The 20,924-nt window shown below is 45.6% G+C and overlaps 1 protein-coding gene across 10 annotated transcripts in view; it reads left to right on the plus strand.

Moving 5' to 3' along the window:
• Positions 1 to 20,924, plus strand: part of LOC139542554 (ankyrin repeat and SAM domain-containing protein 1A-like) — a 109,508-nt gene that overhangs the window by 79,017 nt on the left and 9,567 nt on the right. For all 10 annotated transcript variants that reach the window (XM_071348125.1, XM_071348126.1, XM_071348122.1 and 7 more), the window contains 6 exons: positions 6,295 to 6,410; positions 19,510 to 19,608; positions 19,713 to 19,859; positions 19,983 to 20,399; positions 20,511 to 20,582; positions 20,790 to 20,876. In XM_071348125.1, coding sequence (XP_071204226.1) covers positions 6,295 to 6,410; positions 19,510 to 19,608; positions 19,713 to 19,859; positions 19,983 to 20,399; positions 20,511 to 20,582; positions 20,790 to 20,876 — 938 coding nt within the window. The remainder of the gene's footprint in view (positions 1 to 6,294; positions 6,411 to 19,509; positions 19,609 to 19,712; positions 19,860 to 19,982; positions 20,400 to 20,510; positions 20,583 to 20,789; positions 20,877 to 20,924) is intronic.

Raw genomic sequence — 20,924 nt, forward strand, 5'->3', positions numbered from 1 at the left:
TGTCATCAACGGTGTGGCTGAAATAGAATCCACTCATTTGAAGGGGTGTATTTTGCATACATTTACATACTTTACATAAACATGACAACTCATTCTCGTTAAGACTCCCAAAACTCCCAATATATATATATATATAGAAGAAATAAATGAGTTTCTCTCCTCTAGATTTGATCTTCCTTTTATCCTCTTGTGTAATACAATCCATCCCAGTTAGAATGATGTGCTCTGTGAATCCAACCCTGTGTCCCTGATGCTTTAAGATACAACTCTTCATTACACAGTTGGCTATTTTGGCCGAGATGATTCAACAAGTACCTCGTGATTTTTTTGTTTGTTCCATTTCACAGCTTTCTGTTTTCTTCAAAGCCACATCCATTAGTCTTAATAAAGTGTATAATACAGCTGGCATTGTTGTACACGTGTGTGTGTGTGTGTGTGTGTGTGTGTGTGTGTGTGTGTGTGTGTGTGTGTGTGTGTGTGTGTGTGTGTGTGTGTGTGTGTGTGTGTGTGTGTGTGTGTGTGTGTGTGTGTGTGTGTGTGTGTGTGTGTGTGTGTGTGTGTGTGTGTGTGTGTGTGTCTAGTCATTCTGTTAGGGAAGTCACCACCACCACTTCATGTGTATACTATTTGGGCTTTGTAATGGTCTCTGGAGACCAGTCATTTGATCCATGCGAATGGCTTAAAGCCGGGGAACTGAGCCGGCTATTGAAAGATACAGTACATGCCTGAATAATGATAACCACACTGGCGGTATAGAGAGCGTGTGGGAAGTGATGTTGGTGATGACTGAGCCAGAGACACAAAGGTACCATCCGGGTGGGCAGCTGGCTCTTTGAATAGCACATAAGAGGGACCCATTATACAAGTGGGTCGGTCACAAGAGATTACTTTAGTGCCACATGGCTTTATTTTGAATGTAGATCAATAGTTGAGTTGAATCGACCATTGTCAGAAATGACCTTCAACAATTCCCAGTGTGTTCTATGTAGCCTAAGCAGAAGGTTTACTGTAAAGACATGGATCTGTTTGGCTCACACTGTGGCTGTCCTTGATTTAAGCCTGTCTATTCAGACACTTTTCTGACTCATATTGGTACCCCACTTCTGCTGGTTTTGCCCATGTTTTCTTTGTGGCTGTAGGACAAAATGGCTGAACTAGGAAGGGACCAGGTGTATTACCGCAAATTGCAGTGAATAATGTATACCACACATGTTAGCCTGCAATACTGTCTGCAGCACTCCAATAGCATGAAGCTGCCTGTCCTTTAGGTCTGATGGATGGTCACTCGGGGACCATGGGACTGTGGTAGTGAACCAGAACCATGTCCTCCATCCCTGTCAGCCTCCTCCCCCATCGTTCCATTTTCTTCTCTACAATATGCTTCTCCTTTAAAGTCACAGAAGGAAGATGAACTAGCCTAACCCAGACTCTTAAGCCGACGGCTATATTCCAATGAAAAGAGAAAAAAGGAAAACCGTTGGCCATCTCGTTATTGCATTCTGGCAGTTTTTTGCTTGTTTGTTGTGGTCTGCTTTGAAGTGAGCTGTTAAAATATTAACAGGCATGTATGTTAGGGGATGAGCTCATGTTCCCTTGCAGACTTGCAAGAATTAGGCAAGCCCACTGCAGCTGTTGTTATTACCCTGGCCTGCTCCTTCTGTGGTTGTTTGGGTTGTTAACCTGCCTCTGAATTAGTCTACATCAACTACAGCATCTTAACCACCAGCTAGACCTGCTTCGCTCCCACCATAGAGGTAAAACTGGTGTTATCTCTATGGCTCCCACTCCCCCAGCACTATTTCAACGAGCAGTAACGGTGCTGAGGTAAAATCACTGGGGAAGCCATGCCAAGAAAAAAAAGCCAAATTATTATTTCTTCTCCAACACTGTGTTTTTGCATTATTTAAACCAAATTGAGCATGTTTCAATATTTATTTAAGTTCAGTGTGTATATATATATATATTGGCCGATTTAATCGGTATCGGCTTTTTTTGGTCCTCCAATAATCGGTATCAGCGTTGAAAAATGAAATCGGTTTACCTCTAATTTAAACTACTGGCACACAGCTCGGACACCCATGCATGCCCCACAAGACATGCCGCCAGAGGTCTCTACACAATCCCCAAGTCCAGAACAGAATATTATTTTTGTTTTACTTAAATACGCAAGTCAGTTAAGGACAAACTCATATTAACAATGCGGCCTACAGGGGAACAGTGGGTTAACTGCCTTGTTCAGGGGCAGAACGATAGATTTGTACCATGTCAGCTTGGGGATTCGATCCAGCAACCTTTCAGTTACTGGCCCAACACTCTAACCACTAGGCTACCTGCCGCGCAGTACTACAGTACATAGAGCCATAACTACATGGAACTCTATTCCACATCAGGTAACTGATGCAAGCAGTAGAATCAGATAAAAAAAAAATATATATATAAAAATACATATTATGAAACAGAGGGAACTGAAGAGACACACACAGGTATACACGCATACGCACACACGTTCCACACACATGTACATTGTAATATTGTTGTATGGTGGTATTATACATTTTGTATTGTAGATTATGTAATAATGGTGTAGTGGTGTAATAATGTTTTATAATGTACTGTTTTATCTTTTGTTTTATGTGTGCTGTAAGTGCCTTAATGTGTTTGGACCCCAGGAAGAGTTGCTGCAGCCTTGGCTAATAGGGATCCCTAATAAATACAAAGCATTTGAAATGTTGCTTGACCATGCTGTAGGTCATGTAAGTAAATGTTTCTGACATTTTTGGACTATTAAAAAAATAAAATAAAATAATATTGAACCTTTTATTTAACAATTCAAGCCAGTTAAGAACAAGTTCTTATTTACAATGACGGCCTACACCGGCCAAACCCGGACGACGCTGGGCCAATTGTGCGCCGCCCTATGGGACTCCCAATAATGCCCGGATGTGATACAGCGTGGATTCGAACCAGGGACTGTAGTGACGCCTCCGTGCCTTAGACCGCTGCGCCACTCGGGAGCCCTGTTTACTAAACAACCATTGATTTAGAACCATATTTAAATTTATTTCAACATCATCAAATCACCTATGCTTAGTTTAATACAGTGAAAACGAAAAGATACCAAAAACTATTTAGTCCAATCAACGTAAGCGAATTATTATGTGGCTGTCCATGGTACTGATTTGTGTGATGTGTGTGCATGTACTCTAGAAAAAATATGTTGACTCACCCTACTTGTAGAGAAATGCCAATGACATCCTCCTCTCTTTCATGTTGACGAAACGGTCTATGACTCTGTCATACAGTACACACTTTTAGTTTTTGTTGTCCTAGGCTACGTGGCTAAAATGCTTGCTCGCTAGCTTAACTTCCTTTCATGGGCAACAATGTTCCAGGCCAGCTAGTTAACCTTCTACATCTAACTACGTATTAAACTTCCATCCTCTCAGGCCAGGGGACAATGTATGAATTTATGGTTGGCCGGTATGGAGAATTAAGTAAAACCACAAGTCCAAATCCCTATCTCCATCCATGGCTAATTTTGGAAATTGATTTTAGCTAGGTAGCTAGCCACCGGAGGACAACGACACAACAAGATGCCACTTTTTTTCCTGTAAATTACATTGACATTCTGCTTTTGATGTGCTTGGTGTGAAGCCAAATCCAAACTGGCTTCCCTTGACACTTTTGTTGTTGTTGGTGCACCAGGACCATTCACAGTTGAGCTCACCCAGTTTAACTCGATGCTGATTGGCTATTATTTAATTAAAAACAATATCAAGGGAGGCCAAATGCTTGCTGGCTTCCCTTGCATTCGATGTTATGGGCGGCAACAATGTGACCAGACAGCATCAGATAGATGGGCTTGGGCTACAGAGGCAGAGGGGCTCTGTCTCGCTCGCTCGGATGCTTTCTCCGGTGAGATACATTCATCCTCTTATGAATTGAAGGAACATTATGAAACACAGAGAGACACAAGAAGCCTGGCCACTGCTGTCAGGAGATCATCATGGGACCTGCAGCAGGAAATACTTATTTGAGAAAAGCTCTTTTTTATGCTCACCATGTGAAAAGGCACTGTACTGTACTCTCTCTCCTCTGATCGAGCCCTGTGTATTCCTCTTTCTGCATAGTGGTGGTGGTAACTAGCAGGGGGTGCTGTGAAGTTCCCTGTTGCTGGTCCCTGTAATACCGGTCCCAACACCCTCGTCCTTCATTTCCTGCTAGCTGATGAGTTTCTTAGCAAGGACAGATGGAGAGATTTCCAGAGTAAGAAAAGAAAAGGATTGAGATCAGAAGAGCAAGGATCAACAGTGGATGTAGTGAGGAACAGGGGTCCATGTAGGTGCTTGGAATGGCAGCAGCTCACAGACCATGAACAGCAGCCCTGCAGTGTATCAGAGAGAGGGGGAGCGAGAGAGGGAAAGGGTGGGAGAGAAGGGAGGGAGTAATGGGGACGCGCGAGTGAGGAGGGGAGTGAGAGCGAGCAAAAGAAAGCGGGAGGGAGAGGAGAGGAATCGCAGGCAGAAGTACAGTGAACAGTCAGGACAATGGAAGGACACCACCCTGAGCATCTCTAGGATTTTGTGTGGACCGTTCGTTTGCCTGAACACCTTGTGTGGTGTATTGGAGTTTTAACAGAAGGAGCTGCTGTTTTAAAGGAGGGAGCCGGTGAATTACACTGTGTGCATGAAGAGTGAGCTTGAAGAGCAGTGTAGCCTGGAGACTTGAAACGGGTCTAAAAAGCCGGATGAAGTATAAGACTCTGGATACTTGCTAGATTTGTTCATACTTCAAAGTGTGCTGGCTGCGGAAAAAACTGAAGTCTGTTTGTTTGTGTGGTGTGTGGAATGACAGGAGCAGAACTCTGTGTGGACTCTGGCAAGACATTGTGTTTTAAATAGGGTCCCAAACCAAATTGATTGCTATATAGATTGTTTTTGTATTAGTCTGTTGTAGGATTTGATGTCTTTGTATTGATGAGTTTGATATATCTTCTACATCATTGAGGCACAGAAAAAGAATTGCATCTCAAGTGCTCCTATTTAAATGATTTGCAATTAATTTGAATGATACTAGACAAACTGTGTAAGAGGCGATGGCAGATGGCTGCACTGAGGACAGATTATTTTAGCTGGGATGTTTTAATATTCAGCTTTGCCTTAAATTAGTCATGTCGATCACAAGTCACGAAAGCTTCTGACCTTAGCATTCTAAACGATTAGGATTAACGCACAGGTTCATGCATTGAGTTAGCTTTTATCAGAATGATCTAGTTAATGTATTAGATTTAAATTGTTCACCGGTCCAGAGTCAAAGCACCAGCTCAACCTTTGCTCATCACAGCATAGTGTATTCCCTGTTTCAGGAGCCACAAGGAGGCCTTGAGTTAATACCAAGCATAGCTGGTACACCTGATTTGATTTATCATAGTCATCTCAAGCTTATTATCGTCACTCTCTGGTTTTCTGTTAGTACCTGTCGCTCCTTTCTGACACGCTGGGTTTCCTGATTCACACGTCATGTGATCCAGGTGGGAGATTCCTGCCTTGTGCGTAACAGTGTGTGTATGATCTGCTGACTGTGAGGAGAAACAGGGATGGGCCATGGGATGCACTGTTTTAATCACCCATCTCCTTGCTGCTCTGTGCGAGTTCTAAAGAACTTTTCACTGGGCCGGAACGAATTGCCTAACTTCTGTGATAGATTGTTCTTCTCTCTCGTTTCAGAGACCCTCTCCCTCATTAACAACTAGAGCAAATTAGCAGAAAGATGAATCTGCTTGCTTGCTACTTTAGACAGAATAGCCTATTTCCTGTTTTAAGAGAACTCATCTTGGAGTGTTAATGCAATTTGTTTTGTGCAAATGGAACATTTTGTTTTGTTGTTGTCGTTCTAAGCAGAACAATGTTACATGTGTGGCTGTTCTCGACTCTGTTCAATCTACACCTGTTTTTGAGTGGGTTTGAGCTGGTGAACACAGCAGTCTGGACACAGGACTCATACTGTTAACCAGCAGAGGGGACCCCAAACTCCTTTGACACCCAAGCCCCTGAGACCCAGGGGTTTGTTATTAAACCTGATCCTAAGTCATTGGTTTGGCCCCAGCTGCTGTGCGGGAGCTGACGCATGCCCACTGTGGTGCCACCGCCAAGCTGTCTCCCCTGCCCTCTTGGTGCTGGTGCGCTCGGCTCTGCTGGCCCAGGATGATGTGGCAGTGCCATGTTTCGTCGTCAGAGTGCCGCTGCTACCGGCTCAATGGCTTCTCCCTGCTCAAGCGCTTCCCTCTGTCTGCAGGTGGGGCGGCTGGGCGGCTGCTGGACCAGCCTGTGGGAGACTGGCTGGAACACGTGGGGCTGCCGCAGTACGAGAGCAAGCTACTGCTCAACGGCTTCGACGACCTGCACTACATGGTGAGTGACTAGTACACACCCCTCCTTCTTCTCTCTCTCTCTCTCTGTCTCTCTCTATCTCTCTCTGTGTCTCTCTGTCGCTCTCTGTGTCTCTCTGTCTCTCTCTATCTCTCTCTGTGTTTTTCTGTCGCTCTCTGTCTCTCTGTCGCTCTCTGTCTCTCTCTCTGTCTCTCTGTGTCTCTCTGTGTCTCTCTGTCGCTCTGTGTCTGTTTGTCTGTGTCTGTCCTCTTATATTGTACCTACGTCTCACTCCTTCTGGGCTTATCTGTGCTGTCTCATCCCCTCCTTCCTCTCTCTCTGGCTCACTGTCTCTCACCAGCTCTGGCTAACTGGCTCTCACCGGCTCTGGCTAACTGGCTCTCACCGGCTCTCACCATCTCTCTCTGGCTCACTGTCTCTATCTGTCTGTATCTGTCTCTATCTGTATCACTGTCATTCATCTTCTGTAATTATCTTTTATTCTGTTCTACCTGCCTACCTACTTTCAAAGTCAGAGAGTCAGTCTTCTCCTCCGTCAGTGGGTATTAATCAAATATCGCTGCAGCCGTCCGTTAGCCTTAGCAGATCCCATTAGCTTTCCCTGTAAATTCCAATTTACTTAAACCCCCCTGAGATTCCTGCCTCCTCCTTTCATTCAATCACACCTTTGTGATTCTCCTCTCTGCATTAAGACCCCGGTGCTCAAGGGGTCCTGTCCTTGTGTGATGTCTGTTTCAAATATTTCATTCACATACAAGCTTTTTGAAATCTTGCCTTTTGTTCAATCACAAAGGTTATACCTGAATTGCATGATGATGAAGCTTTTCCTTTAAAATATTTGAAAAATGGTGTATGTTTATGTAGCGAACATTCCATCCAATTTGCCTTGTTGGAAAATTGAATACAGTTCATACTGTACATTAAATGACCTGCTCAGATGACATCAACAACGTTCATCTCAGAAAGGTAGGCCTTTAGCCCTCCTGACAGGACTGTAACAGTTGGTTGGTTTGATGCCTGGATCAGGCTGGATGTTGATTAGATTTATTGGGGCCCCTCCACTCAGTGGCTGTCTGATTAGATGATGTTCACCCGACTGGTGGTGACAGAGGGCATTGGCATCACATCCCAATAATGTGATGTTCCTGTTTACTGGGCCAGTGGCTCTAAATACCTCTGTAAACGCAATTAAACCAAAGCCTTTAAAGATGAAAAGACCAGCGAACTCCCTAGGCTCCCTTTCTATCAAACACACACACTGACAGTCAGTCACGAATGCCTTGAATAAATGACTGTCAAATATTTTCAAGGGCTCTGCCACGATAAAAAAAAGAGCCGCAGTCAAGAACATGTCACAGCGCAGCAGATGGAGCAGTCAGGCTAGAGCGAGGGGGGCATGTGGAAAGGGTTAACACGAGAGCTAACTAGACTCTGTGTTAACAGAACAGAAAGCTGCACAGTGCACACCAAACCTATTCAGTCTATTCCCAGGTTTTCAAGACCAACATGACCTGTGTTATCACCCTGCTGTCAGCAGTTATGTGTTTGATGTCATTATTGCTGTTGGGATCACCATTTACCTCCTACCACACTCTCACCTTACAGCTGCTCAGCCAATACCGGCATGGTCTCAAATTCGTTCACTCGCAATCAATTGGCTGCCTGAGTACCAGCTGCTGCCTCACCGTAATATAACTATCTCAATAACCGTCGGGCTGGTGTTGCCGGGCCGACGGGGGTTATCCAGCCCCCAATGTGCTGTATTGTTGTTTTCCAGCCCTGTTTGGTTTTTAGCAGCTGCAGGGGGGTATTGATGCAGGGGAGGATGGAGGTCCCAGCTGGCCTGGCAGGGGAGTGGGCTGCAAGGTGTAAATTAGAGGGGAATGTTGTCCCATCTCACCAAGGCTTACTGCTGTACCTACACACACACAGCTTTGTTTTTGTGAATTTTCAGGATTTTTTGCGGAGTAACATGGATTCCCATTTAAAATCCTATATCCCCTAACCCCTGAACCTAACCTTAAACCTAACCCGTACCTTAACCCTAAACCTAACCCGTACCTTAACCCTAAACCTAACCCGTACCTTAACCCTAAACCTAACCCGTACCTTAACCCTAAACCTAACCCGTACCTTAACCCTAAACCTAACCCGTACCTTAACCCTAAACCTAACCCGTACCTTAACCCTAAACCTAACCTGTACCTTAACCCTAAACCTAACTCGTACCTTAACCCTAAACCTAACCCGTACCTTAACCCTAAACCTAACCCGTACCTTAACCCTAAACCTAACCCGTACCTTAACCCTAAACCTAACCCGTACCTTAAACCTAACCCGTACCTTAACCCTAAACCTAACCCGTACCTTAACCCTAAACCTAACCCGCACCTTAACCCTAAACCTAACCCGTACCTTAACCCTAAACCTAACCCGTACCTTAACCCTAAACCTAACCCGTACCTTAACCCTAAACCTAACCCGTACCTTAACCCTAAACCTAACCCGTACCTTAACCCTAAACCTAACCCGTACCTTAACCCTAAACCTAACCCGTACCTTAACCCTAAACCTAACCCGTAAGCCTAAAATAGCATTTTAACAAATTTGGGGACATGAAAAATGTCCAGACTTGTTCTTGTTTTCCTACCCTGTCCAGACATTCTGGTGACTTGTCAGAACATTGTGGTCCTGATAAGGTAGGAAAACATGTACACACACTCACACACACCTCCCTGAAATATTCATTTCACTCTCAGATGAGTGTGGTGTGTGCGTGCGTGCTTCCCCCTTAAAATATCTACAGTCACAGGTGCTGAATGTGTCCTTCCCTACTTAGAGGGGACATGATGCATTACCTACCGTTTTTAGCAGAGTGTTGGTGAAGGGATGCAGTCACAGCACTTTCTGGTTCCAATGTCTTTACTCTCTTCTCCAGACAGTGAAGGTCAATGGGAAGTGTTGATTGTCTGCTGTGGTTACAGTGATTTACGTGAGGGACGGTCATAAATTGTAGCCGAAGTGTGTCTACGGAAAATACCGCATTCCCTTGTTCTCTCTCGTTGTATTTCCTGTTCATTTTTATCCTCCCTCAGTGGTTTTTCTTTGTCTCTGATCTAGTCACACAAGAGTGGATCAAATTCACCCATGGCTTAACCACAACCTCAGAGGCAACAGCCTGACCATCAGCAGTTTGGCCTGGGTTTATGATTCCCAGCCTTGGCCTTGTCTATATTGGCACTTTGGTTTGATGGCTGAATGGAGCAGCTGTGTCAGAGTGGATAAGCTACATTAAAATGCACCTGCTATGATTATCTTTAATGAACTGTTGCATCGTGGGAGCATATTCAGCATAGGCAGGCAAATTGCAGAACATTCTCCAGTGTGATTTTTAGAGGGCTGTTCTCTCACACCGGATTAGTTTATTTCTCTGGGTTTCTGCACAGACTCTGGAGCTTGGGGGAAGGATGAGGTGTTGGGAAGGGGTGACAGGTTTTGGCCTAAGATTAGTCAGCTTTTCTCTCCATCCCTCTCTCTCTTGACACCAATACCTGTGTTAAATTCTCTGACTTGAAGCTCTGTCGCTTTCCTCTTCTCTCCCTCCCTGCCTTCCTCACTCTTCCCTTATTTTATTCCTCCTCTTTCTGGCAATTCTCAGCACTGACAATTTCCTATCTATTTTCCTGGGCTCAGACCACCTGCTTTGCTCCATTCTGTAGGAGGGATTTGGACAAAAGCAGTAACCATTTTGTAACATTTCTTCTTGTCAGCTATTTCAGTAAATGGTGACCTTAAGGGTTCTCAGTATGTGCCTTGAAATCAGAAGTTCCCTGTTGTTACTTTCCAAAGTGCTCCCACCCACATGACTCAGTACATTCTCTCAGATGTGGGTGGATTGGTTTGTAATCAATCAAGCATTTCAAGCTTGAGACCCATATAAACAAATGTAATATATTTGCCCGGAGGTGCGGCTGTATTGGCTCTACAACAAGTACCATTTCATGCATGCTAAGCACCAGTGACTCTACATCCCTCCCTGTGCACTATGGATATCTGATGTGCACAAATCATCAGTGAGGCATCGAGAGGGTGTGTGTTTGTGTGTATTCCAAGGTCTTCTTTGGGTGTCTGTCTGGGAAACAATGTGTGTATGTTTGTCTGCTCTTGCCAGCTGTACTGGGCCTGTCATTTTTACCTAATTTGGAAGGAAGTTGATATTCTTCACCAGAAGTAATGAAAACTGTACTTAGCAGGCAGATAACTATATTTATATTAATCCCTGGACTTCTGGCCCATTAGCAGTAGGTTGTGATAGCTGCACATAAGCCCCTCATACACCCCTCTCATTAATAAACCTTCTCAGCACTGAGCGCCACATGTCGGCCAGTGGGGTACACAAACATCCCACACTCCAAAAATGTCAGTCTGAAGATGCCTAATAGAGTGAAGTTTGAGTACGAAGACTGCTTTGCCAGCTGTTCAACAACTCAGATTTTAGGTTCAGCTACTCAAAGTATGTGCTGTCAGAAAATGAAATGACATTTTTTAAGCATTTTTCCCGTCTTCAAATCATACTGACTGCACAAAAATAAATGTAGAATTGAAAAGATCGTCGCCATCTGAAGCTTTTACCCTTGGTTATGGGGTGAGTCAGTGTTGTTGTGATGTGTGGTCTACAGAGCAGCCTTGACAGTTCCTAATTAAACTCAATTTATTCCAGCAGGCAGAGTACTGTGATCTCTCCTTGGCCGCGCCCACCACCAAATCAATACGATAACAGTGATTGTATTGTGTTGTCGGACACAAGCGAAGGAGAAGCCCTTCATAAAATTAATGAGATACGTTTCTCTATTGACCCAGAGGGAACGAGTCGAAGAGGCAAGCATCCCTTCTAAGACTCTCTCTACTCTGTATGCTGACAGTTAAACTGGTAATGCCTGTCGCAAAAAAACGACACTTCCTCTTTGTACATAAATTACTAGTCTAACTCAAAGAGCATCTTACTAGTGGCAGCCGGTACTGTGAGGGAAACAACACTGAGTTGGCGTTCACAGCGTCTCGATCTTTTTCGAGGCTCCCGCTCTGTTGGTGAGACTTCACAGCAGTAGAGCGCCTGTTCATCAATGCAGTCAAAAGGAATGAATTTCATTGAAGTCTCTGAGGTCAGCAGAGGAGTCGCAGGCATACACAGTAGCGGTAATGATTGCCCAGGGAAGAGACTTAGACTGCTGCTCGGCTTGTAATCAAACATCACAATGATGGCAATGAGCAACATCAGAGGAGTGGCGCAGCCAGCCAGCCAAACAGTCTTCCTCTGTGACTCCGCCAGCCTGTGTGATCCTCACAGTCCAGTCTCCCTCTCTCTCTTCATCTCTTCTGTTTCTTGGTTCTCTCGGCACAAATCAGTCACGTAATGAACACACTGCAGCCTCTGATGACTAGGTAATGGTAATATGGTAATAGCAGGACAGACTAACTGCCATGCCTTATCAACTCAAGGAGAGCGGAGGAAGGGCCTAAGGGATTTTTACATTGTTATTGTGTGCATTTAGACATTTTAAAAAGGATTAGCTCAAAGTTGTAAGTTATTTTGTTGACGTCCATTTAACAATCTGCATACATACCCCCACACAAACACAACACATTTGATGCCCCTCCAGTCATTTTATTATTTAGTTGGCATAACATACTGTAGGTGGGCTAGTCCATAGCCAGGCTAACTGTCTCAGTCTCCCAAGCTCATGACCCTGCTTCTGAGAGTTAACACTTAGTCTGGAGCAGTCATGCACCTCAGGTGTAATGCTAGGCAGAACAATCCAAGCAGAGAGAAAGCAGAATTCTAATGAAGTGCCAGGGAGAGCAGAGGGAGCAGAGCTTTATTGAGATGTATGGAACGGAGGACAAACTATGACAGAAAAACAACAGTTTGATCCATTAGGTACATTATATGTTGTAACAGAGGTTACAGGACTGTTTTTGAACAAAGCATTGCATAATTGGGGTAGAATAATGTAGGTTCCTGTACAGCTGGTCCTTCATGTCTCTGTATAGTTAAAAAGTGAGGTCATTTTTAGGAGTTTTATAACTTTTCGAGGACCCTTGCATTGTTGAATTGAGTTCTGTTCACTGGTGGTATAAGATGTGATCTAAGATCACCATTTTAGCCACCATTTTAGATTCCTCTGGCATTCTATCTCATTTCCCCATTCACTGAAGCTTATCAATAGCAAAAAGGACTGTTTAGCTTCCCCTTACTCACCCTTGGCACTTGTTCTAAAATGTTTTGCATTCCCTGAGATTAATAAATCAGTTTTGATAATTTTGTGTCGATCTCATTTGATGTACAGGTTACTGATTTTATAAACACCCACGCTCACTCACATGCTACTTTACTGTGCTTTAAACATACTGTACATTGCACATACTATGCATACCAATGGATGGACACAGGTACACAACAACATACACATGCAGTTAATGGTTCAGTCCCCTATGGTGCAGTTAGCTCCCTCTCTGTAATGTATTCTTACTATAACCTGCAAAGAGAAAACATTAGTCAAAGGGCTTTAACGAGATTACCCCGTAGAGTTCCTAGTCATTTGAGTCTGATTGAGACTGTTTATCACAAGTTCTCCTGCAGTTTGAGGCCATGGCTGAAGGGACTACTTCCGGCGCCGACCGAGATGGCCGCCTCGCTTCGCGTTCCTTGGAAAATATGCAGTATTTTGTTTTTTTATGTGTTATTCCTTACATTGGTACCCCAGGTAATCTTAGGTTTCATTACATACAGTCGGGAGGAACTACTGAATATAAGATTAACGTCAACTCACCATCATTCCAACCAGGAATATGACTTTCCCGAAACGGATTCAGTGTTTTGCCTTCCACCCAATACAATGGATCTGATCCCAGCCGGCGACCCTATGCGACGCCGTAAAAGGGGCAAACGTAGCGTTCTCCTGGTCAGGCTTCGGAGACGGGCACATCACGCTCCACTCCCTAGCATACTACTCGCCAATGTCCAGTCTCTTGACAATAAGGTTGATGAAATCCGAGCACGAGTAACATTCCAGAGAGACATCAGAGATTGTAACGTTCTCTGCTTCACGGAAACATGGCTAACTCAAGAGACGCTAACGGAGTCGGTGCAGCCAGCTGGTTTCTTCACGCATCGCGCCGACAGAAACATACATCTTTCTGGTAAGAAGAGGGGCGGGGGTGTATGCCTTATGATTAACGAGACGTGGTGTGATCATAACAACATACAGGAACTCAAGTCATTCTGTTCACCTGATCTAGAACTCCTCACAATCAAATGTCGACCGCATTATCTACCAAGGGACTTCTCTTCGATTATAATCACAGCCGTATATATTCCCCCCCAAGCAGACACACCGATGGCCCTGAACGAACTTTATCTGACTCTTTGTAAACTGGAAACCACACACCCTGAGGCTGCATTCATCGTAGCTGGGGATTTTAACAAGGCTAATCTAAAAACAAAACTCCCTAAATTCTATCAGCATATCGATTGTGCTACCAGGGCTGGTAAAACCTTGGATCATTGTTATACTAACTTCCGCGATGCATATAAGGCCCTCCCCCGCCCTCCTTTCGGAAAAGCTGACCACGACTCCATTTTGTTGCTTCCAGCCTACAAACAGAAACTAAAACAACAAGCTCCCGCGCTCAGGTCTGTTCAGCGCTGGTCCGACCAATCTGATTCCACGCTTCAAGACTGCTTCGATCACGTGGATTGGGATATGTTCCGCATTGCGTCCAACAACAACATTGACGAATACGCTGGTTCGGTGAGCAAGTTCATTAGAAAGTGCATTGACGATGTCGTACCCACAGCAACGATTAAAACATTCCCAAACCAGAAACCGTGGATTGACGGCAGCATTCGCGTGAAACTGAAAGCGCGAACCACTGCTTTTAACCAGGGCAAGGTGACCGGAAACATGACCGAATACAAACAGTGTAGCTATTCTCGCCGCAAGGCAATCAAACAAGCTAAGTCCCAGTACAGAGACAAAATAGAGTCGCAATTCAACAGCTCAGACACAAGAGGTATGTGGCAGGGTCTACAGTCAATCACGGATTACAAAAAGAAAACCAGCCCCGTCGCGGACCAGGATGTCTTGCTCCCAGACAGGCTAAATAACTTTTTTGCTCGCTTTGAGGACAATACAGTGCCACTGACACGGCCGGCTACCAAAACCTGCGGGCTCTCCTTCACTGCAGCCGAGGTGAGTAAAACATTTAAACGTGTTAACCCTCGCAAGGCTGCAGGCCCAGACGGCATTCCCAGCCGCGTCCTCAGAGCATGCGCAGACCAGCTGGCTGGTGTGTTTACGGACATATTCAATCCCTTATCCCAGTCTGCTGTTCCCACATGCTTCAAGAGGGCCACCATTGTTCCTGTTCCCAAGAAAGCTAAGGTAACTGAGCTAAACGACTACCGCCCAGTAGCACTCACTTCCGTCATCATGAAGTGCTTTGAGAGACTAGTCAAGGACCATATCACCTCCACCCTACCAGACACCCTAGACCCACTCCAATTTGCTTACCGACCCAATAGGTCCACAGACGACGCAATCGCAACCACACTGCACACTGCCCTAACCCATCTGGACAAGAGGAATACCTATGTATTGGTCCCGTGGTCCCGTGTGGCTCAGTTGGTAGAGCATGGCGCTTGCAACGCCAGGGTTGTGGGTTCATTCCCCACGGGGGGACCAGGATGAATATGTATGAACTTTCCAATTTGTTCCAATTCGCTCTGGATAAGAGCGTCTGCTAAATGACTTAAATGTAAATGTATGTGAGAATGCTGTTCATCGACTACAGCTCAGCATTTAACACCATAGTACCCTCCAAACTCGTCATCAAGCTCGAGACCCTGGGTCTCGACCCGCCCTGTGCAACTGGGTCCTGGACTTCCTGACGGGCCGCCCCCAGGTGGTGAGGGTAGGTAACAACATCTCCACCCCGCTGATCCTCAACACTGGGGCCCCACAAGGGTGCGTTCTGAGCCCTCTCCTGTACTCCCTGTTCACCCACGACTGCGTGGCCATGCACGCCTCCAACTCAATCATCAAGTTTGCGGATGACACTACAGTGGTAGGCTTGATTACCAACAACGACGAGACGGCCTACAGGGAGGAGGTGAGGGCCCTCGGAGTGTGGTGTCAGGAAAATAACCTCACACTCAACGTCAACAAAACAAAGGAGATGATTGTGGACTTCAGGAAACAGCAGAGGGAGCACCCCCCTATCCACATCGACGGGTCAGTAGTGGAGAAGGTGGAAAGTTTTAAGTTCCTCGGTGTACACATCACGGACAAACTGAATTGGTCCACCCACACAGACAGCGTTGTGAAGAAGGCGCAGCAGCGCCTCTTCAACCTCAGGAGGCTGAAGAAATTCGGCTTGTCACCAAAAGCACTCACAAACTTCTACAGATGCACAATCGAGAGCATCCTGTCGGGCTGTATCACCGCCTGGTACGGCAACTGCTCCGCCCACAACCGTAAGGCTCTCCAGAGGGTAGTGAGGTCTGCACAACGCATCACCGGGGGCAAACTACCTGCCCTCCAGGACACCTACACCACCCGATGTCACAGGAAGGCCATAAAGATCATCAAGGACAACAACCACCCAAGCCACTGCCTGTTCACCCCGCTATCATCCAGAAGGCGAGGTCAGTACAGGTGCATCAAAGCAGGGACCGAGAGACTGAAAAACAGCTTCTATCTCAAGGCCATCAGACTGTTAAACAGCCACCACTAACATTTAGCGGCCGCTGCCAACATACTGACTCAACTCCAGCCATTTTAATAATGGGAATTGATGGAAATTATGTAAAAATGTACCACTAGCCACTTTAAACAATGCCACTTAATATAATGTTTACATACCCTACATTACTCATCTCATATGTATATGTATATACTGTACCCTATATCATCTACTGCATCTTGCCATCTTTATGTAATACATGTATCACTAGCCACTTTAAACTATGCCACTTTATGTTTACATACCCTACATTACTCATCTCATATGTATATACTGTACTCTATACCATCTACTGCATCTTGCCTATGCCGTTCTGTACCATCACTCATTCATATATCTTTATGTACATATTCTTTATCCCTTTACACTTGTGTGTATAAGGTAGTAGTTGTGGAATTGTTAGGTTAGATTACTTGTTGGTTATTACTGCATTGTCGGAACTAGAAGCACAAGCATTTCGCTACACTCGCATTAACATCTGCTAACCATGTGTATGTGACAAATAAAATTTGATTTGATTTGATTTTAGAATAAGCCTTATACAGGGGGAGGTGGAGGTGAATGTTGGATTTTGTCTCATATCAGACAGTTGGAGAATTTCATCCACTCAATTACCTTTTATTAGGAATTGGATAATCCCCTTCAAGGTTCCTTTGTCATTGAGGCAAGGGCACTCCTCTAGTCTCCGTGGTAACTGGGGTAGATGTGGGGAGTTGTCAGAGCGGTTTTAGTACAGTATGTGTGTCAGGATCAGATAAATGCAGTCAGCCAGGGATGAGGGATTGTGTGTTACTGTGTTAGTCCTAGAAATCATCTCTGTATCGACAATGATGGCCGCCTCTGACCCCATCAGTGACTGACAATAACACTGCAAACACACAATGTCCGATTTGGTCAGACCAGCATTGAATAGTCCTTACCACGGGTACTTCCTGTTTGGGTTTCTGCCTATAGGAAGGGAGGAGCAGGATGGAGGCGTGATCTGATTTGCCAAAAGAAGGGAGGGCAGGGAAGGGCCTTGTAACCATCCTGGAACGGAGAGTAGCAATGGTAGAGTTTTTGAAGCGCGAGTGGCGCAGGCGATGTGTTAAAACTTCGCTAGTGTTTTCTTCAGATTTCCTTTATTAAAGTCCCCAGCTACAATAAATGCAGAACCAGGATATGCATTTTCCAGTTTGCACAAAGTCCAGTGTAGGTCCTTTAGAGCCGTCTGTAACAATGTATTTGAGAAACAACAAGTGCTCATTGTGCAAATGTATTTGTTTTCAGTAAATATTGGAGACTAAATATAGTTTACATGTTGTCAACAATCAATGCAATCCCATCAGGTGCTTCTACACCTGCATTGCTTGCTGTTTGGGGTTTTAGGCTGGGTTTCTGTACAGCACTTTGAGATATCAGCTGATGTAAGAAGGGCTATATAAATACATTTGATTTGATTTGCCCCATAGTTGTGCACCCGTCAGTTTTGTTGCTAAACAACCAACCCATCTATTGAGAACAACATTATGCTATCACTCAGTTGAATAACTCCCCCTTTACATTTTGGATCCTCATATGGCCTCATTTGAAAATAAACTGATATGTATTATTTACCATTGGCTTGGAGCATTTTGCCACTCACTGACTCCCTGGCCCAGCATTAGCAGTATACCAATCTGTGGCAGTATGTGTTCCATAGAGGTCTTTGGTATACTGTACCTGTGTTGCGTAACGTTATTGAATCCTGGTGCTGATGTGAACGGTAGCTGCTCCTCCTTTAGCATTCCAAACACAGCATCAGTGGTGTGCTCCACACTCTAAACACTCCACATCTAGATGGTGTGGGCAGCTCTGCTCTCGCTTCTTTCCACTTCATCATCAGCTGGAGAGAGATTCATGAATTGATCAGTTCAGGTCTGAGTGTAGGTGTGCTCCGAGCCGTCATTCCACTATGAGTTATTAGATGAATAAAGGAAACATGTTGCTTTGTCCCTGATAACATTTTGAGGGCCTCTCCCTTATGGCTCTTCTCTCTCTTTCTCTCCCTCTCTCTTTCATTCTTTCCCTCACTCTTTCTCTCCCTCTCTTTTCTCCTTCTCTCTCTCTCTTTATCTCCCTCTATCTTCTCCCTCCCTCCTCTCTCTTTCTCTCTCTCCCTCTCTCCCCTTGTTTTCCCCTCGTTTCCCCCTCTGCCCATCTCCCATTAACACACACATAATCCTAACAGAGTGGAAAATACCTGAGTCATGATCTTTACACACGCTCAGGTTAATACAGTAGAGCCAAAAGAAAGTGCACACGCACACAGTTATATACACACACAGTGCCTGCCTCCCTGCCATGGCTGAAGCCACAGGGAACAGCAGTCCACTCAGCAGCCTGTTGTCTTAATTACTCATTTCACCCCTATGTAGATTCCACTGTGCCATAGGCACAGTGCCACTGATGCCCCCTCCCTCCTATCCATCTCCCAATTTCCCTCCCCTCTCCATCCCTCCATCTTTCCATCCCCCTGACTGCTCTCATGGTGGGATTAACACAGGGCTCATACACAACACTGCAGAGGATCCTAAGTGTGTGTCACCTCCCAAGTTGATGCTCGTACAGTAGCAGATTTTGAGCAACTTAATGCACAGTGCGTACAGTACCTCACCTAGCTAATTGGTCATTTGAGTAATGGCAAATGATTCCTCTTCAGACCAATGGATGGACCCATCGAGTGACCCCGATCAATGGCGCTCGGTGGAGGGAGGCTCTTTTCAGTCCCCTTCACCCTACTGTCCTTCCATTCCCTGATTTATCCATTGATTAGTGATCCGTTGCTCCTGCCTGGCTGTTCCAGCCTTGGAGATGGTATTGTGTGGGACTGTAGATGGTATTGACCCCCTCTCACCCCTTCTAATGCCTGTCTCCCTCCCTCCCCCATACACTTAAATTACATGTCATTTAATGTATTGACGTTTATTACTGTACAGTATGTGAACTCTATGGGAGAGGAGGGTCAAAGTTCTTGACACCCCAGAGGAATTGACCCCTTCTTTCCTCAATGACAGCATCTGGGCAGGTAGATCAATAACCACCCATATGTTTGGTCTTTGTCTTAGTCCCGTTTTATTGTGTTAGATTTAACCTAAAAGCCCTCCAACACTAAAATGATGCATTAGATTTCCATTGATTATATGGAGAAAACCACTACCTCCATTGAATTAATCATTGTGTTATCAAATTCCTTGTCTGCAGCTAAGCCTGGCGTTATGGCGACATTGAGACCATGTCGGTAGGATCATTGTGATGTATGTCATTCTAACCTGAACTTCCTCTCTCTCTGTTACAGGGTAGTAATGTGATGGAGGAGCAGGACCTGAGGGAGATAGGCATCACAGACCCAGGACATCGGAGGAAGATCCTGCATGCAGCTCGATCCCTACCTAAGGTTCCCCCATGGCCCCCTTGCAGCATTATAGCTCCACTAGTTAATGTTGACTGGCCCTGACTGTGTGAAGGGATCATTGTGTGACTGTGAGTCTCCCCCTGCAGGTGAAGGCCCTCGGCTGCGACGGCAGCAGCTCTCTGTCCTCCTGGCTGGACCTCCTGGGCCTGCAGGAGTACCAACACAGCTTCCTGTCCAGCGGATACCGTAGCCTCGACTGTGTCAAGAACCTGTGGGAACTGGAGATTGTCAAAGTGAGTGTGTCTCTCTGAAATGTAGTTTGAGCGAGAACATTTCGAAGTAGCTATTTAATTCAATAGTTTATATGTGCCAAATGGCAACATGCTCTATGGTTGTGTTTACTTGTGTCTCTCCAGGTGCTGAAGATCTCCCTGCTGGGACACAGGAAACGGATCATCGCTTCACTGGCCGAGCAGCCTTATGAGGAACCTCCTGTCAAGCCCCCCCGCCTGTCCCAGATCAGGTGTCAGGACCTGGTATCCCAGACCTCCTCTCCCATCAGTCACATGGACTCCTATACAGGCCGCTCCATGGACCCCATCCTGCCCCTGGGGGAGCCTGGGGGGAGGAAGGGGCCCGACCCCGAATACGATTTGGCCCCCCACCGTTCCCGCAGTGAACGACACCGATCACATGAGAGGTCTGAGGAGCGGCATCGTGAGCCTCGTCTGACCCTGCGACCCCCCAGCCTGGCAGCACCCTATACCCCTGTACAGAACTGGCACCACCAGCCTGAGAAGCTCATTTTTGAATCCTGTGGATATGAAGCCAATGTAAGGGCTCTCTTCCTGTTGTAACTCACTAAGGGCTTTCTTTAATACAGATGGTGTCCCACTCTCTGTACTACTATATTAATGTTCTGCTCTCCCCTCTCCTCTCTCCAGTACCTGGGATCTATGCTCATCAAGGAGCTACGGGGGACCGAGTCCACCCAGGATGCCTGTGCCAAAATGAGGGTATGTCTATCCTCTGTTTCTCCAGAGAGACTGTATCTAACATTTCAGCTTATATCTGTTGATTTTTCTCCCCTTTGTTGCAACTTGTATTTTCTTAAATTTGATTAATTGTACCAGCTGTTGCTCTTCATTGGGACCTGCGCTTTCCTGATTACAGGAACCCAAGCTAATGTTCTCCTTTTCATGCTATACATCTCTGTTGCTCAGAGGTCAACAGAGCAGATGAAGAAGGTCCCCACCATCGTCCTCTCCATCACCTATAAAGGGGTGAAGTTCATTGATGCGGCCAATAAGGTTGGTTGGCGGGGTGCCCCCTTTTCACCTTAGGCCTGATCCATACAG

This window comes from Salvelinus alpinus, chromosome 17 (assembly GCF_045679555.1).
Source record: "Salvelinus alpinus chromosome 17, SLU_Salpinus.1, whole genome shotgun sequence".
Lineage (NCBI taxonomy): Eukaryota > Metazoa > Chordata > Actinopteri > Salmoniformes > Salmonidae > Salvelinus > Salvelinus alpinus.